This window comes from Delphinapterus leucas, chromosome 16 (assembly GCF_059928025.1).
Source record: "Delphinapterus leucas isolate spDelLeu-1000000601 "Yukka" chromosome 16, BTC_Dleu_Yukka2, whole genome shotgun sequence".
In the NCBI taxonomy this organism is placed as follows: domain Eukaryota; kingdom Metazoa; phylum Chordata; class Mammalia; order Artiodactyla; family Monodontidae; genus Delphinapterus; species Delphinapterus leucas.
Window position 1 is genome coordinate 48456735 of NC_143144.1, and position 19725 is coordinate 48476459.

Consider the following 19725-nt stretch of genomic DNA (forward strand, 5'->3'; position numbering starts at 1 on the left):
GTGCTATATAGAAATATGCTAAAACTTTAACTACTTCTCCTATTGGTCTACCCAGTCCCTACAAACCTCCCTGGGTAAAGGCAATGGTTTTTAATATTCTATTTAGGTGAGGGTGGGGATGCAGCAGAACCAGACCCACAGGGCCCACCCCGATCTCCTTGCCAACCCATCAACTGCCTCCCCTCCTTTACAAGTTCTGAGACCCTCTGAAAAAGTTCTGAACATCAAACTTTAATCAGCTCAGCATCCTGTCAAGTTTCTGTTTCTTGGGGTCTATCCCCCATGTTGCCAGTTTTCTAAGAGCTAAACGATTCTGATATAAATGGCCGACCCCACTTTGAGGAACACTCTTCCCTAATCAGTGAGTCCAGATATTACATCCCCTGAGGGCACCTTTTAAAATGTACACGTTAACTTTTGGCTTTAAGCAATACGTTAAATTTTCATCTTTCATAAAGATCATAAGCCAAAAGGAAACAAATCCGAATCCCTTTCATGAAGTTTTCTCTGCCTTCTCCTCCAGGCTATGCTGTCCCTAACGCAACTGCATCTGTGTCTGCAGCCCAGCTCAAGCAAGCGGTGACCCTGGGACAAGACTTAGCTGCATATGCAACGTATGAGGTCTACCCCACTTTTGCAGTGACTGCCCAAGGGGATGGATATGGAACCTTCTGAAGACATCTTTCTTTTAAGAATAAAACACACAAAACTCAATCTAGAAGAAATACACCTCTAACTCGGTCCCCTAATGATCACAAGTAATACTTGTCCCAGAGTGATGCCTTTCCTGAGACTGTACAGCTTACATTGATACTAATTGTAGAATCATGATATGAGAACTTTATTTCTAATGAAATCCAATGTTAAGGAGCCATTTATCTAACAGGAAGCTAAAGAGCAATTGCCCCCAAAAGTTGTTCTTCCAAGGTTCCTGAGTGTCTGGGGAGTATGTTTACAAACCCTGACAGAGTGGAGAGAGATCTTTTAGCCAGCAAGAGTTCAGGGGCTAAGCAGACCTGGACAACCAGTAACAACCAAGGGGGCCAAGTAATTCCAGAGTCTTAACCCCTGGCTTACAGCTGCTTTTGTAATACACAAAGTCACAAAAGGCTGAGGGACAGTAGGAGATGCTTTTCAAAGCACATTTCCCATTGCCCACTGCATGAGGCATATTCACAGCCTGGACCTCATGAGAGATTATCCAAGGTTTAATGGAGTCAGCATCATTTCAGTCTGAAAATTCCATCCCGGCAATTTGTCATAGGTCAGGATCTTCTCATCCCCTGCAGTCCCTGGGGACTAGGAAATTGATGTGATATGTTACAGCTATTGTTAAGACAAATCCAGGCCCACCGTTTATTAAACTCATTAGCCCACACCTCTTTTTCCCTAGAACTCCTACGCTTCCTAAGGATGCCCCACACCATAATAGTCATGCCAACTTGAAATGACTTTTTCTCATTTTAAACATTTTGACTTGTCCATATTGATTTATTTTCATCTCAATCTCATTTTGCTCATCTCCAATATCATAAAAAAAATAAATCAAATCTACAGCATATCATTTATGATACTTTTTGCTATTCAGCAAATTGGCTGAAAAGTCATTTCAAAGGGAGGAGTGAAGATTTACTCTCGTTTCTATGATGTTTTTGTAGCACCCAGCCCACCATCCAGCATTCAGAGACAGTTATTAACCTGGGTTCAGCCTTGGACTATCTAACCCACTTATACTAAATCTGATGAGAAATCCACCGCCTTCTCTTCCTTTTACTTTCAATAAGTATCAGACAGCTTTACCATATCTGAGTCCTTTGGTTTTGAAGTTATCACAGGAGAACTTTATATCCAACACTGATTATTATCAGAAGCCAATTTTTCAGATATTCAGCAAGGGTGTTATTTATCAAAATCTCCTAGAGTTTTGGGTCTCTTCTCTAGAACATCTGAGGTGAGTGTGCTACAAAAACTGGGGAGAAGGCACTGCTTTCTCTCCATACTTATAAATGATGGCTTTTTGTTCAAAACAGAAATAATCAAAGTCCAAACACAAAATACCTATTACTACCACGCCAGTCTCATTAGTGGTTTAAGACATACAGTACTAGATTTCCATTTCCCTTGGCTTTTGTAAAATTCTGCAAGACTAAAAGGGAAGACATAAACACCAAAGCATAGAAAAATCTGTCAACTCTTGAATGGAATTCTGTGACCCCAAATCAGGCCAGATTCCAATGAAAATCAGGTAAATTCCAACAACAATTAAGAGTCCTTGTAAGCTTTCTGTTCTGTTAACTCCAATCTGATATCAAAGGCCTCAAGGCTACATCTGAAACTCTGAAAGGCCTCATGCTTTCAGCTTTGTTTTGCTTTTCATATTTCCCAGATCAGTGTTTCCCAGACTTGACTGCACATTAGAAATACCTGGAGAGCTTTTCAAACTGCCAATGCCAAGGTCACACCTCACACCAGCTACATCAGAATGTCTTGGGATCTGAGCCGGACATCAGTTTGTTTGTTTGATTGTTTTTAAAGATCTTAGCTGATTCAAGTGTACAACTAAGTTTGGGAACTGCTGTATTCTTTGTATTTCCACTCTATTTTAATACTTTTTATTTTTAACATTTTTATTGGAGTATAATTGCTTTACAATGGTGTGTTAGTTTCTGCTTTATAACAAAGTGAATCAGTTATACATATACATATATCCCCATATCTCTTCCCTCTTGCGTCTCCCTCCCTCCCACCCCTCTAGGTGGTCACAAAGCACAGAGCTGATCTCCCTGTGCTATGCGGCTGCTTCCCACTAGCTATCTATTTTACATTTGGTAGTGTATATATGGCCATGCCACTCTCTCCTACTAGAGAATGAACTTGAGGATATGGGGAGGGGGAAGGGTAAGCTGGTATTTTAATACTTTTTTATTTCACTTTTATTAAATAGAAAAATGCAAGAAAAATTGTCTAAGTTAAAATAGATAGCCAGATATTTTTACCTATGTTCATCTCACGAAAAGTATGAATGTGAATATAATTCATACTGGCTTCAAACTAACTCTTGGGCCAAACTAATTCTAAGTATGAGAAAGTGAAACATTCCTCCTTAAGCAATTCTTAGGTCCAAATTTACACTCCTCCACAGACCTGCTTTCATACTCAAGGAGAGTAATTACAGTGGGGGCAGGCAAATTGCTAATCAGTCCAAAGAAGCATTCCAAATTCCAAGAACAAAAGTTTTAATGTTCTTTAAAATCTTTGAAAATAAACATAAAAAGGCACTCTGCATATCTAGTATATGCAAAAAAGAAGGTATGATACAGAGGAGTTTTAAATTTAATCAAAATGAACAATTAGTTAATACAGGAATCATTTTATGAGAAAAAATCATTATTCCAGATTAAATCATAATCACTTTTTAAAAAGATTAAGAGCAGAGACATAAATATACAATAATAGCAAAGTATCAAGAAAATTACCACTGGAAGATCATCTCATTACTTGCTCAAGGAAAATAGTCACAAGTGTTCATAACATTTACTTCCTGAGAACTAGTTTTATTCAAGTGAGTAGATGTGGTTTTATTTTTTGCTGAAATCTTACTTTATTCTAGTAAAATCTAGAGAATTCCATTTAGAACATAAATCATAGAAAGTATCAATGTGTTCGCCATGCCATATGTTTGCATTGCCTTTGCCCAAATTAAGTAATGTAGAGCAACTCCAGTTATGATGAGTTTGAAACTTTAAAAATTGGGATTTTTAAAAAAATCAAGTGTAGAACCAAAGGTTTATTTTGCATTATGTTTATAGTTTTGAACTTCAGAAATTAGCACTTTTTTTTTTTTTTTTTTTTTGCAGTACGCGGGCCTCTCACCGTTGTGGCCTCTCCCGTTGCGGAGCGCAGGCTCCGGACACGCAGGCCCAGCGGCCATGGCCCACAGGCCCAGCCGCTCCGCGGCACGCGGGATCCTCCCGGACCGGGGCACGAACCCACGTCCCCTGCGTCGGCAGGCGGACCCCCAACCACTGCGCCACCAGGGAAGCCCAATTAGCACTTATTTAATACCTATCATACCTTGTGTATCAATATATCTTTTTCTATTTCTTACTTTAATGCTTAATAGAAGAAAATCTTCATAGAAACAAAATTAAAATGAGTCAACCCACTAAGTGACAACAACAAAATACCCAAACCAATAATTTAGAAACATCTAGTAAATTAGGATTGCGTTTCTAAATTTGGGTAATTAATAGCTTAATGAGAATTAAAATCAGCCCTATGTTACTTAGGAGGAAATGAAACAGCAGTGAGATTAGTTATCAATTTCTTATCTATAAAAATGCTTCCTCTTCTTAAATTGCTATACTCCTCTCCCACCCCATTAATTTAGCTAGAACTGCCTTTAACTGCCACAAAACATAATTTTCCTAGATGACTATCCACACCCATCCATCCCCGCCCAAACCTGGTATCATGCCAAACCACACGATATTCAGGTGACAGCACCCAAAATGCTGCTAGAAAGCTACCTCGTGTTAAGAAAACACCGACTTCAAAAAATATCTAACAAATGAGAACGTATTTCAAAAAATATCTAACAAATGAGAACGTATTTCCAAACCACAGGTGTATAACTTTCTAATGATGGATGGAAATTAAATTATAGCTACGTATTGCTAATGGCTATGCAGGAAATTTTAGTCTTACATAAAAGTTTTTTTAAAAAAGCATTCTTCCAATCACACAGATTAGCTTTTCAGAAATATTGCTTCAATATAATTTTTAATTTATGTTAATTTTCGCTATATTTTTAAATGACTATTTTATCGTTCTTTCTTGGGCAGCTGGGTCACAATTTGAATTCATGGGGATAGGGAAACTTTCCAGGGTGCCTTGGCAGAATAAGGGTCAATAAGGAAAGTTAGGATTTTCAGTAAACTGTCTTGTATTCAAAGCTACAAAGTTTGATAAAGTTTATTATTGTTGTGCAACTCCAGCCCTGTCCCAGATTTCCTGAAAATAACTTACAACTAAAAGGGAACAATGTGCCCAATATTCACACAAGGCCATGATCATGTATTCCCCCCTTGCACTCATATAGAAGTTTCCAGGGGGTGAAAGCATAGCTACAACTTAACCTAGAGAATTAGGTTAAGAATTAGGTTTTTATATTTTGTAGATATATTTTTATATATTGTAGAGACATCTGCCGAAGACAAAACTAAGTTTCAAATATGACACCATAAGTGAACTTTATGATAAACACTTTTAAGAGAAAATACTAATAGCATAATTTAGGAATTTTAAAATACTTATTGAAAGAGAAACTAGGCAACAGACATTCCTACCTGAGAGGCAACGGTTATCTACTGGGTTTTGTCAAATTGATTGTCAAATCTGATGTTGAAATTTCACTTCATTCTAGTGACATCTTGAAAATGCTCTCAGTTTAATGAGAACATATTCATAGAAAGTGTGAAGTATCCACAAACTGTATGTTTGTGTTTGCCAACATTAGAACAAAGCAAAGCAAGTCCTGCTATAATTAGTGAAACTATTAGGAAAACAAGATTTTTTTTCTGACCTCCATACCTATCTCTTTACTTATGGAGTAAAACATTAAAAAAAACTTTTTTTACTCAATAAAAAATGGGTACAGAATATTCTATTGCCCCCAAAATGTCCAACATTTTAAAAGCCAGCTTTTTCTTACAATGTTGATACAGAGTATAGAATGAACAAATTTAATAGGGACAGCAATGTATACCTTGAACACACAGACTCATTTATGGGAAACGGCAGACTTTATGCATCCCCAGTTACCCTCAGTTTTGTAGGAAAGATAAAAGAACTCCTTATAGTTTAGCTAATAGTGAAGAGAAGTTCATAACCAATCTAGAAGTAAAAAGTAATTAGGAAACCAGAGCCTCCATTCATTCAAAAGAGCCTGGAATAAAATATAGAACTCTTCTGCATCACCTCTCCCTTGTGGACTTTTCTCTTATTTTGAGAGGGAAATCAAGGAAAAGAATATACCCCATTCTCTCTTCACATATGGTACTTTGTCTAAGGGGAGGAGAGATACCAAGAAACAGGTCTTTAAAGAAAGTTAGCTGCCAGCAGGAATTTCTTGAAGACAGAAGAGCATCCATCCCACTCATGGTTTAACACCATCTCTCTGGAGTGACAATACATCCTGGTTTGCCAGGACAGTGCAGGCTTATGTCTGTTGTCCCACTATAAATATTAACAATCAACAATTAAAATGAACAACTGTCCCCCTTACTCTCAAATTTGTCTCAGTTTAGACAACAGATTATACAGTGACCCCATTTTTATGGCTCTTTTTGTTTTTTTTATTGTACAATTGGCTTTATCCTCTCTAGAGCAGATACAGCTTAAACTAAAAGGCCCTGCCACTTCTTTCTGACTGGGGTAGGATCATGGCGAACACAGAGGAAGGCAACATCTTCTCCTCCACTCTTCAATGCACTTCAATGCACTCCCCATCTAGCTGACGCTCTACTGGTCCTAGTTTTCTTCCCACTGCCCCAGGGCTCTGGGTCCTGAGTTCTGCCTTTTGTTGACAGAGCTAGCAGCCACATGGCCACATGGTGCAGAAGAAAAGATGAAAGATAGCTCTTGGGGGCATGTGCTTAGCCTGTCAAGGTCAAGAGGGCATTAGTAGGGTCTTAGAGCATTTGCTGGGTTCTTTCTTCCTGGAACCAAGCTACCTACACCTCAAACCAGAAAGGACTTCCTATGTAAATCTTCATATTAAGAGGCATGATGTCTTTTTCCCTCCTTCTGTGTTTTCCAGATTTGCTCAAACACTGACTCCCTTCTATTTAACTTCACCATTATGTTTGCTCATCAACTATCCTTCACCCCAAATCATCATATAATCCCATATAAAGAATTTATTATTTTTAATGGAAAATAATGTTAACAGATAGTTTCCTTTTTAACAGGAATTCCTTTTCACTCTTCCTTTATTCTCTTTACTAATATTGAGAATTAAACAAATTTTACAGTCTTTATTGCTATTAACCCACAAAACTATTCTTCATAGAATGTATGATCAGTCTGTGTTTACTATGCACCTACTCTTATGCCAGAAACTGTGAACACAAATCTATTTTTAAAAATTTCTTCCCTCAGTGGGGTACACAGTCTAGTGATCCATTCTGCAGTTTTTAAAACTGAATATAATTGCACGTATTTAAGTGTGTCATCTGGTAAGTTTTGTCACTTAGTCAGAATCCCCAAAATAAATCGACTCTGTTCTAAACCTTGTTTCCACTATCACTGCCAAACACTAGGTTCGTGTAGTAAGCCTTTTTAAAGACGAATTTAACTCTTGATCTATCATTATTGCTACTTAAGTAAAATGAGTTTTCAAATATTTTCCCCAGAAGAAATATAAAAGACTATGCAAAAATGTAAAAAGAAGAAAAAAGTTTAGTTAGAGACCCAGAAGGAGCTTTAAAACATGGAGTTGACAAATTCACATACTGATTTATGATGTTAATGAGCAGGGACGCATGCTTTTTATTTACTTGAAAACAGTTTGGTTATTAACAACTTCTATTTTCTAAATATACCTGTGTTTATAAAATTAAAAATTCTGCGTAAAAAGCCTTATCTATACCTATATTTTTTGCAGTAAATGATTTACAATGAAGTATACCTATTTTCAAATGTAAATTTATTTTGAAACTTGGCATTTTCTACAATAATTTATAAGGGATTTTTGGGCTCACAGGCTGCAGATAAGTCTATTAAATCAATCTGTCATTATCACTGGTTCAAATATGTGATGTAATTATTGGCATTTTTATCCCTATTTCTTCATGAGTTCTTTTTTCTACTTTTCTGACTGCAATATAGCCAGATATTATTATCTCTTCTCTTAATGAAAAGCATGCTGTCAGCAAAATGTATCTCTAGTTTCTAGATGTTAAACAATCTCTTCTTTTCCTTTTTGTTATTATTGACATTATTTATGTGAAGTTAGTTAGCTGAGGTACCAAGAAACAAAAACAGTATTAAAGAGTATGCATAAAGCACTTATTTTTGTACTTTGAGTACAATGTTTTATAAAACTCTGTGATCTATCTATATAAACTGAGTAATATTACAACATTCATTCATTGGGAAAATAATCATTGGTTTGGAAGATAATGGGCACTGTAGAATCATAAATCACATGAAATGAGAAATAATGCAATATTGTGATGACTAGTGTAATTCCAGGATGGTAAAATGATTTTAACTGAATTTTCAAGCACCATTATAAAGTTTTTAAAAGTATCAACATGTGTTGCTGATTCATTTTTTCTTTCCTGAAAACTAAAGTTTTGCTCTTTTTGAGTAAATACCTAAATATTAATGATCCATAATTGCAGTGTCCCTTTGGTGACTCCTTTACATTCACATCTTTTATAAAATGTCCCTCCGGTGCATCTTCTGAGAATAAATGTAACATTTAATGATTGAGTGCATTATTTTCCAATCAATAAAGAAAACAAGAGGAATACTAAGAAACAAAAAAATAATGAGAAAACATGACTCCAGAAAGGTAAGTGGGCTGTGAAGTCAACATTTACCCTGGGGGTATCTGCTGATCCCTTAATGGATGGGAGCAGAGGTCAGTAAACCATCCCTGGAGGACCAAATCTAGCTGCCTGTGTTTTGTTGGCCCTTGAGCTAAGGATGGTTGTAGTATTTTTATAGGACTGAGCTAAGATGTTTTTTACATTTTATAAAGTTGTTTTGAAAAAAAGGAAGAATTTGTGACAATGCCCATAGATGGCATATAAAGACTAAAGACTTTGCCATCTGGCCTTTTACAAAAAGTTTGCCAACCCTGCACTAAGCCAATACCACATATTTTGATGGTATTAACAGAATACCTTCTGTTACAGGTAGCATTCCACTTCTAGGTACCAAATTCTGAATTAGCTAGGATTAGGTTTGGCTGCCAGTGACAGTCCAAAATGGCAGTGGCTTAAATAATATAGCAATTTATTTCTCCTCACCCAAAGTCCCAAAATGCAGTACAATGCCGGTATTGTGTTTCACAATATCATGAACAGAGAGTCTCTTCTGCTGCTTTACCTGCATGGTCTCAATCTCATGATCTAAAATGATGGCACCTACATTCTACATAGGAGGATAGAGGCAGGACAAAGAAGAAGAGGAAAAGACACCTACTAGCTTTCCCTAAAGGGAATTTACTGGAAGCTGCCACACAACACTATGGCTTCCATCCCATTGGCCAGAACTTAGGCCTAGCTGCAAAAGAAGAATGGGAAATGTAGTCTTCATCTGGGCAACCATCAAAAATTATTTTACTGTAAAAGAATGGAAGAATGAATATTGCGGGAAAGCTAGCAGAGTCTGCCACAAATACCTACATCACAGGAAATATGTGAGAGTTAAATAAGTAAGGCACTTGAGATCATTCAGCACTGGGCTTGGCACATGCTAGATGCCTAGGACACTTGCCTCCCTCCCCTTCACCAAATAAAAGAAACTGTCAATTTACCTCAGAATTTCTTAAAGCGTTGTCACCCATTGAAAGTATAGTTGTGGTAAGGATGGTTCCACTGAAACCTCCTGGTATTCCCACCATTCAATAATCCCTTCTCCTTGAGTTCGGTGTGGACCAAGTGGCTCACTTCTAATGGACAGAATATGGGATATCACTTCTGACATAAGGTTGTAAAAGATTAGGATTTCCAAGTTGCTGGGATCTTGCTAGCTCATCTTGTTTGCTCACTCTCATGAAGCCAGCTGCCACGTTGTGAGCTGTGCTATGGAGAGGGCCATATGGTAAGGAACAGCCTGTGAGTAACTGAGTCAGGCCAAGAGCCACATGACTGGGCTCAGAAGCAGATTCCTCCTCAATAGAACTGCAGTCCAGGCTAACAGAGTTAACGGCAGGTTATGAGAGATTCCGAAGCAGAGAACCCATCTAAACTGCATCTTGATTCCTGTGCCACAGGAGGTAAAATGTGTTAAGTTGCTAAGTTCTAGGATAATTTGTTGTGAAACAGTGGATAATTAATGAAACTGAAAAGTTATAAAGTTATAGTGAATGCAAATGTGCTTATTTGAGAGTCACTGAAGCTGTTATGCACAACCAGAGAAATAAACTCAATTTTTAAATTTATGAATAACTTTGCTGTTGTCCGTATGCAGGAGCATATGCCCAATACTAGGGAGGATTAAAGCTAAGGAGGTTGGAGATACCTGATTGGAAGTGCTCAAAAATGTTGGCTGAGTAGAAAGAAGAAAGGAAGGGAGGGATGGATGAAGGGAGAGAGTGAAGGATGGAGGAAAGAAGAAAGGAAGAAGGGAAGGGAGGGGTAGAGAAAGAGAGGAAGGGAAAGAGAAAGAAAAGGAAGACATTAACTTAATTCTACTCTCACTTTATCCCCCTTTCTCAGAAGATCCATCTGTCTATCATTGCTTCAGTAAAGATATCTGGCCAAACATCAACCAGAGATTCCATGCAAGGCTTTCTGACTGTGGTTTTCCGAAAGATTTATCAATTCAAAGAATTTACAGGAAGTGAAAGAGTAGGAGATAGTGATTCACAGTATAGAGAGAATCATAGAGAAGGAAGAGGAATGACGGGTGCCCTCATCTCCAAAACAGAATGGGGGTGGGGAGAGAGAGAATAGTGAGACCTGAAAAGCCAAGAATATAGGGAATTTGGATTCTGCATCCAAGCAGCACCCACCAGAAGGTAATAAAATCTTAGAAAAGAATGGCTGCAGAACAAGTTCAGGCAGGCTTGAATACACACCAATGCCCCAAACAAAGCAGGGACTTCTCAAAGGAAATCAGAGGGGCTAAAGCAACAGACACATTGGCCTTCTCAGAAGTTATCTCTGTGCCCCAGTAATGAGGACCAGATCCTCCATTCCTACTACTACGAAGGACACCAAAGATTGTAACACAATCTCAGGAATGGGAGGATGAGCCTTGGCAAGTTTTTGTTTTAACCCACCCCACAAAATGGGAGTCAGTCAAAATTCAAGTTGAGTTATAGAAAAATAAAGTGATTTTTTTTTTCTTTAGTGCTTGTGTCTGTGGACTGAGACCTGCTACTCCATCATTCGAGGTCAACCTCAGCATAGTTCCAATTGTTCTTTTTAACCCCATGCTGCCTTGCAGAGTGGCTAAAAGCACAAGCTTTGTAGCCAGTCAGAACGAAGTCTGCCCTGCCACTACTTATGGTTGGGAATGAGAAAATAACTTAACCTACCTGATTCTGTTTCCTCATTCATTAGGGAGAAATTGTAACATCTCCCTTATAGGGTTGCTATGAGAATTGAGATCATGTACATATGAGTACTCATCATAATGCCTGACATGGTAAGAATCAAAAAAGCTACCAAAGCTTAATCAAGAAGAAACAGATAACTGGAATAGTCCAATAGCTTTAAAAAATTGAACTTGTAGATAAAAACTTGCACACAAAGAAAACTGCATGTCCAGATGGCTTCACTGTAGAATTCTACCAGACATAAAGGAAGAAATAATAATAGTTCTATTTACAATATTTTAATTTACAATAATTTATACAAATTATTCCAGAAAATTGAAAAGGAAGGGATATTTCCATGCTTATTCTATGAGGCCAGCTTTACCCCAATAAATAAGGCAAAGAAAGTTTAAAAGAAAACCTTAAAATCATAACAATTCTCAGCCCACTAAGAATTAAAGGGAACTTCCTTAAATTGATGAAGAGCATCTACAAAAAAAAATCTGTATCTAAAATTATAGTAATGGTGAAAAACTCTAGGCTTTCTCCCTGAGATAACATACAAGACCTGGGTGTCCAATTCTACCACTTCTATTCAGCACTGTGCTGGAGGTTCTTGCCAGTACAATAAAAGAAGAAAAAGAAAGTTTGAAAATCTAGATTGAAAAGAAAGAAGTAACACTGTCTTTATTCAGAGACCACATGACAGCCTATATAGAAAATGTGAAGGACTCTACAAAAAAGCTACTAGAACTAATAATTGAGTTTAGCAAGCTTGCAGCATATAAGATCAATATACAAAAATCAATTATGTTCCTATGCACTAGCAACAAACAATCCAAAGTTGAAATTTAAAAAGCAATACAATTTGCAACACCATCAAAAACTGTGAAATGCATAGATTTAAATTTGACAAAAGATGTGATGCCTATACAATGAAAACTACAAAACACTTCTGAGATTAGAGAAAGTAATTAAAGATAAATTAAAGAAAGTCTAAGTAAACAGATAGATACACCATGTTCATGGGTCAGAAGATTCAATACTGTTAAAAATGTCAATTCTCCCCAAACCGATCTATAGTTTCAATGCAATCCCAATCAAAATCTCAAACCCAGCAGACTAGCAGACTTATTTAGACACTGACAAGATGATTCAAAAATTTATATAGAAATGCATATAGAATATGGTGACACAACTTTGAAAAGAACAAAGTTTGAGGTTTTATACTACCTGAGTTCTAGATTTATTATAAAGCTAAAGTATCCCAGACACTGTGGAATTGGTGTCAGAATAGAGAAATAGATCAATGGAGCAAAACAGAGTCCCAAAATAGAGTCATATATACATATATGTGTGTGTGTGTGTGTATACACACATACATATAACTGATTTTTGACAGCAGTTCAAAGTCAGTGAAAAAGGACAATCTTTTCAACAAATGGTGATGGAACAACTGGATATTTATATGTAAAACAATAAATTTTGATCCATACCTCACACTCTACATAACAACTAACTCAATATTGATCACAGAATAAAATGTAAAGCCTAAAACAATAAAACTTCTAGAAGAAAAAAATAAGAGAAAACTCTTGTGACCCTAAGATAGGTAAAGGTTATTTAGATATAATACCAAAAGCATAGTTTTATATGAGAACAAACTGATAAATTGAACTTCATCAAAATGTAAAACTTCTGGCATTCAATAGAGAATGAAACAAGCCACAGACTAGGAGAAAATCTTTGCAAAGCAAGTATTTTATAAAGACATGTATCCAGACTATGTAAAGAACTCTCAAAACTTAACACTAAGAAAACAAAACAACCCAATCAAAAATGGGCAAAAGATATGAATGGACACTTTGGTGAAGCAGCAAATAAGTACATAAAAAGATGTTCAACATCATTAGTCCTAAGGGAGATGAAAATTAACACCCTAGAAAATGTCTCAATACATGTATTAGAGTAGCCAAAACTTCAAGAGACAGACCATACCAAGTGTTGACAAGGATGTGGAAGAACTAGAACTCTTTTTTTTTTTTTTTTTTTTTTTGCGGTACGCGGCCTTTCACTGTTGTGGCCTCTCCCGTTGCAGAGCACAGGCTCTGGACGCGCAGGCTCAGCGGCCATGGCTCATGGGCCCAGTCGCTCCGCGGCATGGGGGAATCTTCCCGGACCTGGGCATGAACCCGTGTCCCCTGCATTGGCAGGCGGACTCTCAACCACTGCGCCACCAGGGAAGCCCAGAACTAGAACTCTTATACACTGCTGTTGGGAAGGTAAAATGATACTCTGGAAAACAGTTTGGTAGTGCCTTAGAAAGTTAAATGTACAGGTACTATATGATCTAGTCCAAGATAAATGAAAGCATATTTGTATACAGAAACTTATACATGACTGTTTCTACCAGCTTTATGAGAAAAAACAGTGGTTGCCTGGGCTTGAGGCTGAGAAGGGCAGGGTGATAGCAAATGATTCTGAGGAAACATTTCTGAGTGATGAATGTGTTTAATATTTTGAATATGGTGATGTTTTCACAGGCGTATAAATGTGTCAAAACTTATCAAATTGTGTAATTTAAATATGTACCGTGTATTATATACCAAATGTAACTCAGTAAAGCTGCATTTTAAAAAGTTAAACACATACCTATTATATGATCTAGCCATTCTTTTCCTAAGTCTTGATCCAAGAGAAACAAAAGTATATATGTACACAAAGACTTGTTCATGAATGTTCATAGAAGCTTTATTTGTAACAGTCAACAACTGGAAAAAGCCATCAACATCCATCAACAGATGAATGAATGGATAAACAAATTGTGGTACACTCATACAAGGAATGTTGCTCAGTGATAAATAGAATGAACAATTGATACATGCTACAACGTGATTGAAACTCCAAGTAAGTATGCTAAGTGAAAGAACTCAGACAAAAGAGATTCATTTATATAAAATTCCAGAATATGCAAACTCTTCTACAGTGAGAGAAAGCAGATCATTGGTTGCCTGGGGGACGGAGTGGGGCGTGGTGGGGTGGGTTGGAGTGGGAGGGATGGATTACCAAGCAGCAGTTGGACACTTGGGAGCGTGATGGATACGTTTATCCTCTAGACTGCAATGATGGCTTTGTGAGTATATATATGTCAATGTGTATCGAATTGTATAATTTTACTATGTGTAGTTTACTATATGTCGACAAAGCCTCAGTATTAAAAAATGGGTATGAAATAGTAGAAGCAGCAGGGTAATTAGAGAAATCAAGGGATGAGGATTCTGAGGATCTGGGTACAAGAAGAAAAAAGAAAGGACAAAAGTATTGGCTCAGCTAAATGGCTGTGTACCCATCAATAGGTGCTCTATCACTTCTGAGCCCCCATTCCTGATTGTGTGATGTGAAGTTGGTTGGATTTGATGCTCTTTAACATTTGGTCCACTTATAACAGGCTGTGCTGTGATTTTTGATCATTGACATCAGGGTTCTTCAAAATAGACTCTCAAGAGACAGCAGTGAGCTTCCTTAAGAAGCTTCAAAATCCTTATCAACTAGAGATAGGCATGCTTCACACGCCACACTTCCAGTCCCCTGGGAAGGGACCACACCCTCCCCAAACCGTGCAGGATCTCAGAACAAGTGCCCTAGGCAGTCAAATGTTTTCAATGGAAACCTGATTTACTCTTATCTTGGTAGCTCCTACAGGCCTGCAATTCTGCTGACACAGACCCAGAAATAACTTTCTGCTGTCCTAATGAGAACACAACCTGGAAAATCTAAATTGGAGAGATAATTACCCTCTCTGACCTGGTTTTTCCAAAGGTGGTGGGTAGAGTGTGAGCAATATTAGCCTATATCCTCCTCCTGGTAGTTATGAAAATTTAAACTCCTGTGTGGTTGCGTACGGTTACATTATAACTTATTAGTACTCAGGGTGAGCTCTCTAGGCTTGTTTTTTCTGATAAGAGCTGGGATAAATCATGACCCTTGGCTTGTCTTACTGATTTCCTGTTAGAGGTTGTGGACTTTATTGTTAGCCTAATGTGTCTCTGCTAAGTGCTTTGGGAAACATGTTCCAATGTCCAAACACAGTCCCACCCCCCAACCAAGTTCATGAGAAAAAACATTCATGAGATAAAACAGCCAATCTAGTGCTACTGTGAAAGTCAAAATATTCTGAGGCTTGTGACTGAACAGAGGAGAGAGCTAGAGTCAGATAATGATCCCTCTCGTTTGCTTCTGCATAGTAGAAATTTCCTAAAGGTACATAATCTTGATGTAACTCTAGGGTACCTGGCTCAATGCCAGGCACCAGTGGGGGAGTCAAGTGGCCTGAGTTCTAGTCCCAGATTTACCACCAACTTAAACTATGTCATTGGTCAAACCATGTAAGGTGTCTGGGTGGTCAGTCTCCTCTTCTATAAAATGAGATCAGGTGCTCCCCACTCCATTGCCTTGAGGAACCAGGTGAGTAACCCCAACGAGTGAAGGTCCCAAGTAGGGCTCTACAGGATAGGACAGGGTACCGTCTACCTGAGTACATTCAAGTTCCATTAAAACTGAAAAAATAAAACATGTGCAAAACAAATTTGGCTGTGGCCTGCAGTTTTCAAACTCTGGCTCCAACTCTGATTCAAAGATCACTAAGGTCCACTCCAGCTCTGAAAGCACAAGACTGCCCAAGCCAAAGTACACTGGACAAGGTACATGTGGTAGCTTAGATCAAGTGTGACATCCAGTGGCTTATTTGGCTAATGACACTTAGAGACTTTAATAGCCTGGGGAATTCTGACCTCTTAGGCACTTAATCTTGCTGAAAAAGATTTCAGTTGAAGAAAGGGAACTGGAACTAACAAGTATTCTCCCCTGGGTTGTAGGCACTGTGAGAGGAACTTTCCCCATTTATCCTACCCACACTCCACAGTGACACCAGTACTATTATCCACCAAAATGAAAAACAGAAGGAGGCATAGAGATGAACTAACTTGTCCAAGCAACTTGCCAAGCTTGCAAGTAAGAAATTGTAAATACAGTCTGACTCCTGAATCCACGCTGCATCCATCATTCTGGGACTATAGAGAACATGCTTCCAAATTTCTATTTTTAATGTGGAAGTTAGCCTGGGGAAGGTTAAGTGATGCCAGAAAGTTAACTAGCAACTAGGGGAAGGGCTGAGGCTGAAACCCCAGTCTTGCAGAAGATCCACCAATTAATTTTTCCATTATAAATTGCCCATAACAGAAACATCTTTTACCTCCACCAGGGCCTCTGAAATACAAAGACCCTTTGCTTTACTTCAGAGAAAAGCCCCCACCCTGACCACTGGAAGATTAGAAATGAACTTACAAACTGCTTCATACCAAGAGTTGGCAGCAGAAAGGAGAGAAAAGAACACTAATAATAATTTTTTAAAACTTGAATGTGTAGGTAGTACCATGAATACAGGGGCAAAAAGTCTTGACACATTTTAAGGTCTCACTCTATACAAACTGGCGTAATAATTGATGTCCATAATGATGACTCTGAGTCATTAAAGCAATTAAATTATTCTTAGAGTCTTATGTTTAATCAAGTAAGAAAATATGTAATCTAATTTAGAAAGATTTAACCTCCAAAATAATGAGAGTGAACATTTTCTCTGCAGTTAAATAGCTTATCTTGAAGACTGGCTTTGTTTTGCCACATTCTAAACCCTTGAGAGCAGTCTATAGGAGTAGTTAGATGACATCTCCTGTCTGGCCAGAAATTCTTCTACCATTAGTCTTTGGTTTAGGCTACAAATATGGGGGCACCATTCCCAGATAAGAACTATTTTTAATACCCTTTGCCTGTTTTGCCCTGATAAAATCTAGTCTCTTTCAGTTCCGTCTGAGCAGAGTCACCTTCAAGAAGGAGCTTATAAGGAATTTCATTCTTTATATTTCCGAAGTGACTTTGAAGGGCATTCAAATATAAAGTCTACAGTAATCTTGGTAAGAGGTATCACCTATCCTCTCTATTTACTTTTCTCACACACTGCATCTTCTCTGGGACGTACCTTTTCAAAATCCCCAGGAAAAGTTTTCTCTGCTTCTTTACCAGCCACGCCTTGTCTTCTGCCTGGAATTTCTCCCCCATATTCACATCCCTTCTAGTCTTCTTTACCATTTTAGTCATGCCCACTTGTCACAAATTAACTCCCACTTTAGGGTTTGACTCAAATACAATAAAATCTCCCCTTCAAAGAACTCCCTGTGCCTCTCACTGAGAATGAATTCCTTCTTCTACTGCATCACAACTGCAATTTTAGTTCATACTCGTTCATTCTCTCAATTATGCCTGACATTTCAATTGTTCTTCCCATGCTCTATCAGAGTTCCTTGAGTAAAGGGACTATATATCTTGCTCTGTTTTGCACGTAGTAATCAAACAAGAAATACTGATGAATTTTTGAATACTTGTAAGTTGCTGAATTAAACTAAGCATTGCAGAGAAAGTCAGAGAAATCTCCAATAAGTGTTTTACTTGCAACAGTTTTCATTGAAGACCTCTGTAAAATGAGTTTGTCTGCTTTGCTGACTTACGGCATCATTGAACTCCTAACAAATAATGCTCTTTGAGGATTTCTGGGTCCTCATTCATTCAACAAACATTTATTGAGTACCTACCATGTGCCAGATGGTTCTAAGTGCTAAAGATTCCATGGTAAACAAAAATTCTCTCTCTTTCTTTCTCTCTCCTCTTTCTCTTGATTACACAAGCTTAGAATGTATAAAGTTGGGCTTGAAGTTTATAAACTAATATTTATAACATATACCAGCTTTTCTTCTATGAAATGCAGATGAAAGGACGTGGTTAAAGGAGACTTCTGGAAAGCTAGATTTCAGTTAGCCAAGATTTTGCCACATTTGTTATCAAATGTAGGGGAACTAGCATTTCCGGAGCATCTCCTTTACTGAGATTATTTGCTAAATTGTTTTCAATTATTTCATTTATATATTACAACCACTCTATGAGATACTCGCTATTTCCATTTTGCAGATAATTAAGCTGATCTTAGTTGAAGTTAAGAAAACAGTTCAAGTATGGAGTTTCCTTAAAAAACTAAAAATAGAACAACCATATGACCCAGCAATCCCACTACTGGGCATATACCCAGAGAAAACCATAATTCAAAAAGAGTCATGTACCACAATGTTCATTGCAGCACTATTTACAATAGCCAGGACATGGAAGCAACCTAAGCGTCCACTGACAGATGAATGCATAAAGAAGATGTGGCACATATATACAATGGAATATTACTCGCCATAAAAAGAAATGAAATTGAGTTATTTGTAGTGAGATGGATGGACGTAGAGTCTGTTATACAGAGTGAAGCAAGTCAGAAAGAGAAAAACAAATACCGTATGCTAACACATATATATGGAATCTAAAAAAAAAATAAATGATTCTGAAGAACCTAGGGGCAGGACAGGAATAAAGACACAGACCTACTAGAGAATGGACTTGAGGACACAGGGAGGGGGAAGGGTAAGCTGGGACGAAGTGAGAGAGTGGCATGGACATATATACACTACCAAATGTAAAATAGATAGCTAGTGGGAAACAGCCACAGAGCACGGGGAGATCAGCTCCGTGCTTTGTGACCACCTAGAGGGGTGGGATAGGGAGGGTGGGAGGGAGGGAGACGTACGAGGGAAGAGATATGGGGATATATGTATATGTATAAGTGATTCACTTTGTTATAAAGCAGAAACTAACACACCATTGTAAAGCAATTATACTCCAATAAAGATGTTAAAAATAAATAAATAAAAAATAAAACAAAAACAACAAAAAAAATAAAGGCTGTCATTTTTTCAAAATTAAAAAAAAAAAAAGTTAAACAAGGAGGCCATTGCCCTGAGGCGGCTCTAATGCTGTGGAGGCCCATGTAAGCAAACCAAAATCTAAGCCCGTAAATGCCTAGATTTGAAGTAGAAAGCTACAGAAAACTAATCACAAACAGCCCATTAAGCTTAAGCTGTAGCCAATCAGGTAATTTGCTTTGGCACGTTTTCTATATGAGTCTTTCTCCCGGTTCCTGGGTGGGCAGAGAGCCCACTTCCAGTCTGGTGCTGCCCAATTCCAATTGATTTCTGCTCAAGTAAACTCTTAACATTTTTAATATGCTTCAATTTTAAAATTGCTTCAAGCAATTTTTAATATGCTTCAATATGCTTTTCACGCCTCTAACTTAAATCAAGAAAAACCTGGCCATCTAGAAGAATAAAAATAACCCCATGTGAATCCGGTAGTTTTGCTCAGGGTCCTGTCCTTATGTGTTCCTCTCTGCTAAGAAATGTCTACCTGGGGACTTCCCTGGCAGTCCAGGGGTTAGGACTCCGCGCTTCCACTGCCGAGGGCACGGCTTCAATCCTTGGTCAGGGAACTAGGATTCCACAAGCCACACGGCTTGGCCAAAAACG

General features: G+C 37.9%; 2 protein-coding genes across 3 annotated transcripts in view; one reads left to right on the plus strand and one right to left on the minus strand.

Annotated features, from left to right (window-relative positions):
- Positions 1-2008, plus strand: part of A1CF (APOBEC1 complementation factor) — a 53370-nt gene extending 51362 nt beyond the window's left edge. The window contains exon 11 of the mRNA XM_089897260.1: positions 524-2008. Within this exon, the coding sequence (XP_089753386.1) occupies positions 524-675 (152 nt within the window). The 3' untranslated portion in view covers positions 676-2008. The remainder of the gene's footprint in view (positions 1-523) is intronic.
- ASAH2 (N-acylsphingosine amidohydrolase 2) overlaps positions 1-19725 on the minus strand; it is a 170179-nt gene that overhangs the window by 39236 nt on the left and 111218 nt on the right. The gene's annotated exons all lie outside the window — the stretch shown is intronic.